This window comes from Cyprinodon tularosa, unplaced genomic scaffold, assembly GCF_016077235.1.
Source record: "Cyprinodon tularosa strain WSP-4 unplaced genomic scaffold, ASM1607723v1 ctg90, whole genome shotgun sequence".
NCBI classification, from domain to species: Eukaryota; Metazoa; Chordata; class Actinopteri; order Cyprinodontiformes; family Cyprinodontidae; genus Cyprinodon; species Cyprinodon tularosa.
The window spans coordinates 2,556,730-2,569,965 of record NW_024039674.1 but is presented as its reverse complement, the minus strand read 5'-3'; the positions used below and the strand labels follow the sequence as shown (position 1 = coordinate 2,569,965).

General features: G+C 39.2%; 1 protein-coding gene across 1 annotated transcript in view; it reads left to right on the top strand.

Annotated features, from left to right (window-relative positions):
* Positions 1-13,236, top strand: part of snx29 (sorting nexin 29) — a 204,937-nt gene that overhangs the window by 117,979 nt on the left and 73,722 nt on the right. Inside the window, exon 16 of the mRNA XM_038274170.1 lies at positions 11,953-12,069. Within this exon, the coding sequence (XP_038130098.1) occupies positions 11,953-12,069 (117 nt within the window). The remainder of the gene's footprint in view (positions 1-11,952; positions 12,070-13,236) is intronic.

Sequence of the window (13,236 nt, the reverse complement as noted above, 5' to 3'; positions counted from 1 at the left end):
GACACACCTGCAATCAACAACAGCTGTTTAAGATTTCAAGAGGACTTCACCATTGAAATTCGCGAGAGCTATAATTAAATTGACAATGCCTACATGTATGGCAGTTGGATGTTGAAATACTATGTCGGGTAAAAGGGAAAAAAAATTGTTACTTCACCTTTCCTATTCATGATCCACCACGGATTCGTCATTGGATTGTCTACTTGAAGAGGGAGGATTGGCATCTAACTTCTGGCCAGAGAAAAAAACACGTCATATGTAGCCAACATTTCGAAGAAAATGTTTTCAAGATGACTTGGATAAGCGTGTCAGAGCTCTCTGCTTGAGGAAGACACATACAACCCCACGAGGGTTGAGGAAATTATATAAGGAAAATGTTCGATACTTGATACCATTTTCGATACCACAAGAATAAAAACAAAGACTCCAAAATTCTACAGAAATATTTTCATTAATAAATAAATACAATAAAGGTTTCTATGTTGTGCTCAATATTAAGCAAGCTTGATAAAAAACTTATAAAATTCAAATTAAGTGTTCCTTCCTTGGCTATGCTTTGCACACATAACAATGACGCTAGCCAAACCAGTTAAGAAATAAAAATAATTCTCAGCAGCTGCAGCTCTTACAAAAAGTGTGAAACTGAAAAGTGCGTAGAATTATTCAATCACAGAGTGTTCAGAAAGTGAATTTTCCTCTATTCTGCACTTTAGATGAATGACTGCTTAGGTGCCACTGGTGGTAGCACTGTATCGATACTTTTAAATAGTATTGTATCCGGATACAACGTTTCAGTATCGATACTTTTTTGAGTATCGATACTTTTGACAACCCTAATATATATATATATATATATATATATATATATATATATATATATATATATATATAAATATTTCTTACATTGTTAGTATCAAACATAACTTGTTTTATTAATTTCAAACATTTGTCTTATTTACCAGAGAATGGAGAGGCAAACAATAAAAAAATGTATTTTTCACAGAGAGACATTCTGATTCTTAAAACCCAGTGTGAGCGTTCTCCAATCATTTAATAAACAGTATTATTATTTTGTAGTGTGATAAAAGGAAAAAAAACAGATAAAAAATGAATTAAACTTATTTATTATGAGTTCCTCACTGTCTAGAATGAGCAGTGAACCGGAGGTTTGTTTGAAACCTAATTAAAATCCTTGTTTGAACAATAATTGAATTAATGAAAAATGATCAATTAAACCCACGGTCTAATTTAAACAGTGTGTCATTTTTTGCGAGTGTGTGTGTGTGGGTGTTTGAGTTCACTTGTCTGGGTCAGAACAATAGTTTCAACATCTGGCAGAAACATCAGATTAGTAATGTGTGAGCTTGATCAAGGTACAAAGGACTAACTCACCTTGGCCTTTGTTTTCTCGCCTCCTTTCCTTATATTTAGTTGATGAAAAACAAAGAAGATTAGAAGTCAATAAGAAGCCAGAGTCCTCTGTTAGAATGACTTTAATCTGACATTTCAGCCAATTACTGCAGCATCATTACAAGCTGTTTGTTTTTATAAGCTTAGATAGTCTGGATTCTCGCTATTTATTTAAGATGGCATTAATTCATGAAAAACATTTTACAATGGAAAGCCTACAAATGACTTTTCCAAACGGCGTCCTTTTACGGCCATGGATTTCTGTGTATTTTTGTAATTTTTTTTCTACTAGAAAAATACAAAATTGATTCATAGTTAAATGGGAACTCTCATTAATTGCTCATTCCAATTAAAAAACAACCTTAAATGGGAATGATTTTCCAAATGGGCCCCAGTGGCTCTGAATGAGCTGTAGTGATATCCAGTTTACAAGTTCAAAGGACACCTGTAATCAAAGAGAGGTAGAAAAAGACGTATTTAAGAACCTATGTGCTGTGTATATGTACAACACTTGATAGACTTTCCCTCAGTGAAACATGGATGGTGGCGGCATTATGCTATGGGGACGTAAGGAAAGGGAGGCTGGTCGGAGTTGATAGGAAGAAGACTGGAGCTTAGTTCAATCAATCCCTGACAGAAGACTAGAGACTGGGGATAAAGTTCTAACCTGACAACAGCCAGATGCATGTCTCGCTCCGCCTAGCTCCACTCACATACATCTGGGAACCCGCTCATTGAAAGTGATTTTCCCAACCGAATTTATGGTCTGTCCAATCAGGACGCAGGGCGGGTGTGTCCTGGAGTGGAGAAGCGACCGTGAGATTCCAACAACAATGGCTGCTCGCATTGAGGAAGCAAGCGTTAGCATTGATGCTGCTATTTCTTCTGTGTTGTCCAATCTATCTGATATTGTTTCATTAAAAGAACATCAGAGAACGGCTTTGAAGGCTTTTGTTGGTGGAAACGATGTTTTCGCCCTTCTCCCGACCGGATTTGGCAAGAGCTTGATCTACCAAATGGCTCCTCCTCTCACAGCGTCACGGGTTAGCTTCGGTGTGAGTGGTTGAAATAGCACGTCAATAAAGATGACAGACAAGTGGCTTATCCAATCATATGCAAGGAGTTTTGATAAGGCCCAGCCTTCAGTAAAGGCAATTCCTATGGCGGGTTCCCAGATGTATGTGAGTGGAGCTAGGCGGAGCGAGACATGCATCTGGCTGTTGTCAGGTTAATAAAGTTTACCTTGCAGAAGGACAAACAGCCAGATATACCATGCATGGTTAGATCAAATCAGAATCCTGACCCAGAATGGCCTATTTAAAGTCCAGTCCTGCAGTTCATTTAGATTTTTAGTCAAGATTTTAAAATATATCTTCCGCTAATGTGTCTGAGCTAGAGTTCTTTAGCAAATTACAATTGTTTATTATTCCAGCCTCTAGAGTTTTGAAGCAGGCAGAGCTGCATCAAAAGACCCAAATCTGGATCTACAGTAAAAGCTGTTTCTACAAAGAATGGATTCAGGGGGCAGAGGAAAACTACATCAAAGACTTTACTCCCTCTTTTAAATTAAGCTAAAACTTTTTGTTTGTACTCACATAAAATCCCAGGAAATGTTTTCTAGGTTTGTGGATCTAATTTGACAAAATTAGAAAAAATTATCATTGGATGCAGCTACTTGTAAAACACTGTGTTGAACTTGTTAATCTTCACTCAAAGTCCTCCAGCAAATCCTCTTCCAGCTAATGCAGCACCATGATGCTTCACCTGGTGCATAATGTTTTACTGCAATCTGTTTTGGTATTACAGGCTGCAGGATAAAAATTCACTTACAAACATATTCTGCAGTCTGCAGCCTTTTTTAATATGTGCATACACTATATTGCCAAAAGTATTTGCTCACCCATCCAAATTATTGGAATCAGGTGTTCCAATCACTTCCATGGCCACAGGTGTATAAATTCAAGCACCTAGGCATGCAGACTGTTTTTACAAACATTTGTGAAAGAATGGGTCGCTCTCAGGAGCTCAGTGAATTCCAGCGTGGAACTGTGATAGGATGCCACCTGTGCAACAAATCCAGTCGTGAAATTTCCTCGCTCCTAAATATTCCACAGTCAACTGTCAGCTGTATTATAAGAAAATGGAAGTGTTTGGGAACGACAGCAACTCAGCCACGAAGTGGTAGGCCACGTAAACTGACGGAGCGGGGTCAGCGGATGCTGACGCGCATAGTGCGAAGAGGTCGCCAACTTTCTGCAGAGTCAATCACTACAGACCTCCAAACTTCATGTGGCCTTCAGATTAGCTCAAGAACAGTGCGCAGAGAGCTTCATGGAATGGGTTTCCATGGTCGAGCAGCTGCATCCAAGCCATACATCACCAAGTGCAATGCAAAGCGTCGGATGCGGTGGTGTAAAGCACGCCGCCACTGGACTCTAGAGCAGTGGAGACGCGTTCTCTGGAGTGACGAATCGCGCTTCTCCATCTGGCAATCTGATGGACGGGTCTGGGTTTGGCGGTTGCCAGGAGAACGGTACTTGTCTGACTGCATTGTGCCAAGTGTAAAGTTTGGTGGAGGGGGGATTATGGTGTGAGGTTGTTTTTCAGGAGCTGGGCTTGGCCCCTTAGTTTCAGTGAAAGGAACTCTGAATGCTTCAGCATACCAAGACATTTTGGACAATTCCATGCTCCCAACTTTGTGGGAACAGTTTGGAGCTGGCCCCTTCCTCTTCCAACATGACTGTGCACCAGTGCACAAAGCAAGGTCCATAAAGACATGGATGACAGAGTCTGGTGTGGATGAACTTGACTGGCCTGCACAGAGTCCTGACCTCAACCCGATAGAACACCTTTGGGATGAATTAGAGCGGAGACTGAGAGCCAGGCCTTCTCGTCCAACATCAGTGTGCGACCTCACAAATGCGCTTCTGGAAGAATGGTCAAAAATTCCCATAAACACACTCCTAAACCTTGTGGACAGCCTTCCCAGAAGAGTTGAAGCTGTTCTAGCTGCAAAGGGTGGACCGACGTCATATTGAACCCTATGGATTAGGAACGGGATGTCACTTAAGCTCATATGTGAGTCAAGGCAGGTGAGCAAATACTTTTGGCAATATAGTGTATTTTTTTCCAGTTTGAGCAAACTGCTTCTACAGTTGTTTAACTCTCTAATCATCATCTGGATTACTGTGCAGAACTAAGTTATTGCTCTGCAGCACAACTGATGATCTAAAGTCATTATATTGCATCTCCAGACCAGAGAAATACTGTATAGAAACATCTGGTTAATTCTCTGCCATTTTTTTTAACAAAGTCTAAAAATTGTAGCGTTCTTTTGTCCTATGAGTCAGATAGTTGTAGAACCACCTCTCACTGCAGTCAAATGTGCTGCTAGTTTTAGGGTTTATTGCAATCAGTTTCACTAATCAACATTTGTTCTTACTCCTCTTTACCGATATACAGTAAATAGAGTATTTGAACACCCTGCTATTTTGCAAGGTCTCCCACTTAGAAATCATGAAGGGGGGCGGAAATTGTCAACATATTTAAATGTCCACTGTGAGAGACATGATCAAAAAAAAAAAAATTACAATGTATGATTTTTTAACTATTTATTTGAATGATACAGCTGCAAATAAGTGTTGAACACCTCAGAAAATCAATGTTAATATTTAGTACAGTAGCCTTTGTTTGGGATTCCAGAGGTCAAATGTTTCCTGTCGTTTTTCGCCAGGTTTCCACACACGGTAGGAGGGATTTTTTGCCAACCCCTCCACACAGATCTTCTTTAGGTCAGTCAGGTTTCTGGGCTCTCGCTGAGAAACATGGAGTTTGAGCTCACTCCGATGATTCTCTATTGGGTTTAGGTCTGGGGACTGGCTAGGCCCTGCCAGAACCTTGATATGCTTCTTCCAGAGCCACTCCTTGGTTATCCTGACTGTGTGCTTTGGGTCATTGTTATGATGGAAGACCAAGCCTCGACCCATCTTCAATGCTCTAATTGAGGGAAGGAGGTTGTTCCCTAAAATCTTGCAATACATGGTCCCAATGTGCAGAAAACACCCCCAAACCATGATGCTAACCCCCCCCCCCCCCCCCATGTTTCACAGTAGGGATGATGTTCTTGGGATGGTACTCATCGTTCTTCTTCCTTCAAACATGATTAGTGAAATTCTGACCAAAAAGTTCTATTTTGGTCTCAGCTGACCACATGACTTTCTCCCATGAGTCCTCTGGATCATCCAAATGGTCATTGGCAAAACTAAGACGAGCCTTGACATGTGCTGGTTTAAGCAGGGGAACCTTCTGTGCAATGCAGGCTTTCAAACCATGACATCTGAGTGTATTAATTCAATTCAATACAGTTTATTTATATAGCGCCAATTCACAACACATGTCATCTCAAGGCACTTTACAGTTCACCAGATCATACAGTCAAATTTATTTAAATTTTTCTATCGAAGGAAAACCAATGCAATCCCTCACACTAAGCATAGCGAGATGTTTAAGTTACCAACAGTAACCTTAGAGAGGTGGTCCCAGCTCTTTCCAGGTCATTGTCCAGCTCCTCCCTTGTAGTTCTGGGTTGATTTATCACCTTTCTTAGGATCACGGAGACCCCACGAGGTGAGATCTTGCATGGAGCCACAGTCCAAGGGAGACTGACAGTCATTTTTAGTTTATTGCATTTTCTAATGATTGCTCCAACAGTGGACCTTATTTCATCAAACTGCTTAGCAATTTCCCAGTGGCCCTTTTCCTGCCTTGTGGAGGTGTACAATTTTGTCTCTAGTGTCTTTGGACAGCTCTTTGGTCTTGGCCATGTCAGTAGCTGGATCCTTACTGAATGGATGAGCTGGACAGGTGTCTTTATGCAGCTAATGACTTCAAACAGGTGCATCTAATTAAGGATATTAAATGGATGATGAATGGAGAATAAATGGAGGTGGATATTTTGAAGGCACACTAACAGGTCTTTGAGGGTCAGAATGCCAGCTGATAAGCAGGTGTTCAAATATTTTTTTGCAACTGTATCATACAAATGAATAGTTAAAAAAACACATTGTGAATCCTGATTTTTTGGGGGGGGGTTATGTCTCTCATAGTGGACATGCACCTACATTGACAACTTCAGACCCCCCCATGATTTCTAACTGGGAGAACTTACAAAATAGCAGGGTGTTCAAAATAAATACCTCACTGTAGTTCAAACTCAGTCAAATCAGACCTATGATGCCTGTAAACAGCAGCACTTTATAATCTTTCCTCAAATTCAAAGTTGAATTTAGGCCTGGACTTTGACTTCACCATTTTTAGCTTAATTGTAGCTCAGATTGTATTTCTATGATTGTAATCCTGCAGTTTTTAACCCTGGCTAGGATTTATTTTAGTTTCCAAACTCTTTCTGAAGGAAAGCCTCCCAACATGATTCTGCCACTACCAGAATCATCTGGCATGGTGTGTTTAGGATGGTGGAAAATGGCACCTGAATGCAAATTTTGGCCGCACTTTCAGCGTTAGATGTTGCTGTGTCATAAAATCCCACATGGGGGAGTGGTGGCCTAGTGGTTAGGGCACTTGCTTAGAATCCAGAAGTTCTATGCCCAAGCCCCACTCCCACGGTCTGCCACTCTGGGTCTCTGAGCAAGACCCTTATCCCCACACGGCTCCGTGGGCACAATGGCAGCCCACTGCTCCCCAAGAGGATGGGTTACATGCCGAGAGGGAATTTCTCCAGTGTGAGATTAATAAAGAGATGTTCAGTGTTAGTTTTCATCCTGTTGTTTTTGCAATATTTGGATTAATTCAGCAATATGTTTTTCACGCCACCAAAATAACTCAGTGTTTTGCCATTATCTCTTATCCGTTGACTGGTAACAATTAGCTTTTGTTCTGCTGAATTCCTGAGACTGATTGAAACATGAGTGGGGGCTTTGGGTGGTCTTGTCCAGAGGAAGGTTAGCTGGATAATGACATAATAGCCAGGTCACGCTAAGGCCCAGACATGAGTAAATGTGCAGGAGACGGCATCCTAAGATGACCTTGCCTTTTAAATCAAATTTATAAGACGAACACGTTGCCACCATGGATTTCCTAATGTAGAGCAACCTTTGGTTGGCGTGAAGTCCACATTCACATACACAATACTGTACACACATACACAATCCTATTAGCTTGCTCTCACTTAGAATTAATTGGGTTTCTTCACACCTAAAATTAATTCGGTCTTATATAATGTTCCATTTCGCAGCAGTGGCGGTTGAATGAATAAAGGTGATGAATGGCTGGCATGGAGACGTGTCCTCCTGTCCTTTCTCTGAGTAGAAATTGACAAGCTGTCGTGTTTGTTGGCTCCTCAGATGCTCCCTTCCTTTAGCTCTGAATGTTTGTGTGTCCTTTGGCTTATTACTCGGGACACTGTTTGACATCTTCATCCTGCTGTCTTTCAGCAAACATTGACGATGAGTGGTTTTGGTTCGCTGTCTTCAGTTAAAATCTGCTTGTTTTCTATGTTTAGAGATCCCTTTTAGCTTTGTTTTATTGCTTTCGGAGGTCTGTCTGAGCCGGAGATTTGTAACGTCTCAGTGTTTCTGACAGTTTTATGTCTTTAGGTACTTTGTTGTACCTATTTTATTTTATTTTTTTAAGAACCAAGGGATCAACTAAGCCCACCTGTTCACCAGTTGAGCTTCAACCAGAGCTATTTTTTATTAGCTTGCACCTTCATACTGTGGATAACAAAATTTTCGGCTTCTAAAATAACCACAAGAGCTATGAACCTCTTGTGGTTATTACATCATACCATCTATAGAGCTTATGCTGTTAGAGGCTGAGGATGAACACATGGTTATCAACATCATATCATTGAAAGCTCCACATAAACGGATATGTAAAGACCGTACCATTCTAAATAAGAGACCTATGATTCCCACTTTCAATATCCACTATCCCCTAAGAGGAAATAAGCAAAACACTGATTTGTACTTTGCTTGCTTATTGTCAATCTGACCTTTTAAAGGTCCCATATTATGCTCCATTTGAAAATAAAAATATTAACGATTAAGTCCTCAGAGCATGTTTTTGCTGGAAAATTCCTCTCAGATTAGGCAGACGGCGTTTACCAAAAATCTGCTTATTCAGCCCTTCTCTGGATGAGCTGTTATGGCTCTCCATGCCCCCAGCCTTCTGACCTAGCAGCACCTGACCTAGATGAAGGCTGGAGGTTGACCAATGGGCTGCTACAGACTGCTCTGGACTGCTTATTTCCCCTTATGGCATCATAAAAGGAATGCTTTTCAAAAAGAGCATTTTGATCACACATTAGCAAAGAGATGGAGAAAGGCAGTGATAGAGATGAAAGTTTTTTTTAATAATTTTTTTTGTTTATCATATATTATGAATATTACATAATATTTGCTTTTTTCCATTAAAAAAAATAATTTAAGGTTCTCATAATCTGATTTTGTAAGTACTACCAGGTCCTATTTTGGGCCGACTTGTTGTTTTAATGGAAATTTGTGATCATGAAAAGAACATTAACACTTTTCCCTTTTGTCTCATCACTTTTATCCAAATCACATTTAGCTGACCTACTTCCTTCAAAAAATTCGAAGCTCCTCAAATTGTCCAACTTGCATAGATGATAGGGATGTCCCGATCATTTATTGGTATTGAGAAATCATTATTGATTATCCTTAAAAAACAAATATAAAAATTTGCACCCCATCTTATGTATCAGGATGCTGATATAAACTCTACAGTTCTATCTTTGTTTAAAAGACTAGTTAGCCCTAAATTAAAATTTATTTATGCAGATAAACTAGATAAATATTTTACTTATAGTGCATCTCCCAGGTATTATGATGATAATTTACTGCAAATTTGTTAAAAGCTTGCTTCTGGGCCCACAGTGTTTCACTTAGGGACAGAAAATACATTAAATCAGTTTCTTATAATAAATAATCAAATGAAATCATGTATTTTCATTATGAAAATAGTAAATGTATTACAATTTTAGTCAGCTTTATCTGTCTAGTCAATTATAATGATTTGATATTCATGTTTGTCAATCAATCATAGTCTAATGGAAAAAATATATACTGTATTTTGAAAGATAGAAAATATCCATCAAAACTGGACAGAAATGAGTGTCTCTTCATTCTAGTCCTAGAAAATGCTTTAGTTTTATATTAATGAATAAAAGTTATTGATTTTTGTTTATCAGGTTCACATTCTGTGTGCTCCTTGGCTATAAGCATATTCAGACATTTAGAATATTATTAAAATGTTAATTTATTGCTGTGTGTAAAGACTCTTTTATATCTGTTGTAGAATTTAAGATGAAAATATTCATGATTAAGATCTAACATGGGGTTGATTTGCACCAGAATTAAAATGGAAATATATTTTATTGTCATTATACAGTTACAAATACTTTAAATGGCTTTACTCCCATAAAGAGGAGCTTGAATACAGATGTTACAACACCTTGTGCAAAACCTCCTGATTGATGTTTAGTTTAGTTGTATCCCCACACTCTGATCAAAGCGCTTCTTTGTTCATCTTTTCTGATTAGAAACTCAGAAAATGAAAAAGATTTGTTATTATTTGTCCCAGAAGCAGAACAAATGTACGGTACAGCAGCTACTTCTGTCTATTTGTGATGTTGTTGCCATGGCAACTAAAATTATTTTCTTTATGAAGCTGTGCGGTATCACCTGTAGATGGCATCACACTTTGACAGAGCAGGGAGTCTGAACATGTCCAAACATTTAGACCAGTGCATTTAAAGTTTTGTTTAGGGGATTGTGAAAGTAATCATACCACTAAAGCTTTTCTTTTCCTCCACATTTACATAAAAGTTCATCTTTTTTTTTTGTGTGTTAAAGGCCAGCACAAGGCAGAAGATCACAAAACCAAGTGTTAAATGTTTAATTTTTCCCCCCTTCATTTCAAATGTAGATCTGAAAAGTGTGGCTTGCATTTGCATTTATAGAGTCAAACTGTTTTATCTGGGTCTAACTGCAGCAGTTTTGGTTCAAGACTCACACGTTTATTACCACCATGAAGCCCTTTCAATTCAGCAGACAGGTTCTAGTTCAGTTTAATGCAGGTTTAGGTTCTAAAATCCATCCTTAAGTTTTATGACATCCATCATTTGAACAAAGAGAAAGTATTGACCATCTGCAGACCTACCAAGACGTTGACATCCATCATGACTGACAGGCTGGACAAGGAGAGCTTTAGTCAGAGAAGCAGCCAATAGGACCATGCTGACTCTTGAAGGAACTGTAGACATCCAAAGCTGTTTGTGATAAGGTGCCACAAAGAAAAGTAACAATGAATGTAGTTACATTTACACTTCACATTGTAAAGAACCCCCCCAAAAAAAGAAGTGGAAGAAGATGCATTGCTAAGACAAGACTGCAATATTTTGGCCTACATGCAAAACATGTAAAGTCGTACCCTTAACTGCACATCACCCTAAACACATAAACCCAATGGTTGCACATGAATGTGTTAGCATTAAGCTCTTTTTAGCAGGGGCAGGGTTAAATGGAAGATGGATGGAGATATTTCCAGTTCAAAGACCCTGCTGAGGCGGAGGTCCACCTTCCAGCAGGACAACACCAGCTAGAGATACAATGGATGGCTTAGATCAGAGCTGATTCAAGGATTAGAATCGGGGCTGAAGCTGTTGTTGAGAGAAGAATTTGAAAAAAAGGTTTGTCTTTAAATATGCAAAACTTTTATTTAAGAAAGACTTAATTCAAAGCAAATAAAGAAAAAGATACATTACTTTTTGCTAAGATTTCATGCAAAAACCATGCCTAAATAAGTTAAAAGTACCCCCGTCAGAACCAGGCAGTCAGTGCCGAAAAGCTTCTTTTCAGAAAATTAAGGTAAAAGATCTGTACCAAACATCCTTAAATTTTCTTTTATGGCACCTTATATTTCACATTCATAAAAGAACATGCAGACCCACTTACTGGAGGTATGATTGTTGCCGTTGGTAACAGCAGCACTGATCCAGGTCACCTGTCAGTCGCCCAAAGCGGCTGTTACAGCTGGTATTCTCCATGCAGCACAGTATGTGTCACAGCTATCAGTCCCCAGACAGAGACCCGTCCTCCCTGTCCAAGCCAGTTAACCAGACAGAGGAGGAAGAAACACACATGCAGAAGATGAATCGCTCTGCTGTAATTTGCCTGAAGCACACACACACAGATGTGAGTAACGGCACGTCGAGGTTAGTTAGAGCTAATGAAAATAGAATACCCGACTGGAAAAATTCTGGCTTCATGAGAAATGCACTAGTTTCACACCTTCACTCGTTTCAAGCCGTCTCTGTTTGCAAGGTTCCCAGAATCTGTCTAGCGCTGTCAGCTTCCATTATGCTTCACCTGGACTATCTTTCTTTTTCTTTAGTCTGTTTATCCGAATGTTTCAGAAATGAAGTAATACACTTTTTGCTGCCTTACATCACCATTCACAGTGAGATTAAATGCCTTTTTTCTCTCTCCTTGTTTGTGTGTGCTGTAGGTGGCAGAGATGCATGGCGAGTTAATAGAGTTTAATGAGCGCCTGTACCGCTCCCTCATGGCCAAAGACCACCTTATTGTCCAAATGAGACAGGAACTCATTGACCTCAGAGGACCGGTGAGTGGCTGCTTGCACAGACGCCTCATCTGATGCGGCTGCAGGTTTCTCCTGCCTTCCTTCTTGCTCTTCTGTCACTCTGCTCACAGTTGTTTGGTTAAATTTGCATCGCTGCCTGCTATGTGGTTGACAGTTTCAGATTCTTCAGGTGAAAGTCATCATAAAGTAGGACGGCTCCCTTCGAAAGCAATTGCAGTCACAGGATTTAAATTTACGGGTATATTTTATCCTGTCAAAAGATGATTTTCATTGTAGAAGAAATTATATGAAGGCAAGTTATTGTGTTTTTGCGGAGTGTTTATTTTCATATATTCATTTAAAGCTACACTCTGTAGCTAGCTACTACAGGTTCAGGCACCTGTGAAGTGCACTGGCAAAACGATCACAGAATGATAGAAACTCAGAATACATCAATAAAATAAGACATGTGATGGAGTGTGACAGAAAGCCCACACCTCTAAAAAAAAAAAAAAAATGTCTTCCTAATTTTTAATATTTGGAGGCATTTTGTTGTCCAAATGTAAATAGTATTCTAAATCCAAAGCACAAGGGAGGTTCACCTGGTGTCAGGCCCAGCACTTACATATCCAAATGCATGCATTTTAGAAAGTTTAATTCATATAAACGCTCATAAACTACTCTTCATGCCCATGTTTAATGTGTTTATATGCAGAAATAGAGTACAACTGGGCCCCTATATATCACACATGAGTGCTTGTTCCTTCTCTTCATGCGTGTGGTTTGATTTCTACGCAAACGCAGCCTCCCTCCTCCTCCTCCTGTATTGGCCTATTTCTGATCGCTCCTCAGTGTTGCGACTAACTACTGTAAATTATTAGCTATAGGCTATATTGATTCTACTTATATGATTTATGATTTCTAATGCTAGGATTTTTTTTAAAACTTTGTTTCCACTTCATATCTATTTTATAGCCAATTGAAGGCTGCCGCAGTTCTAAAACATCTTATTTCTCTTTTATCATAAACAAGAAGCATGATCATATTTACATAATTATATTGCTGTCAAACCACACAAACCAAATTAGTGCAGATGAGTTTTCAATGTTTTAATGTTTATTAATTATTTTATTCCCTAATTAATAACAAACACCTTATATTCCATTATTGAACCTTTAGTCTAATTTATAATTCCAACAAAGTTTTCTG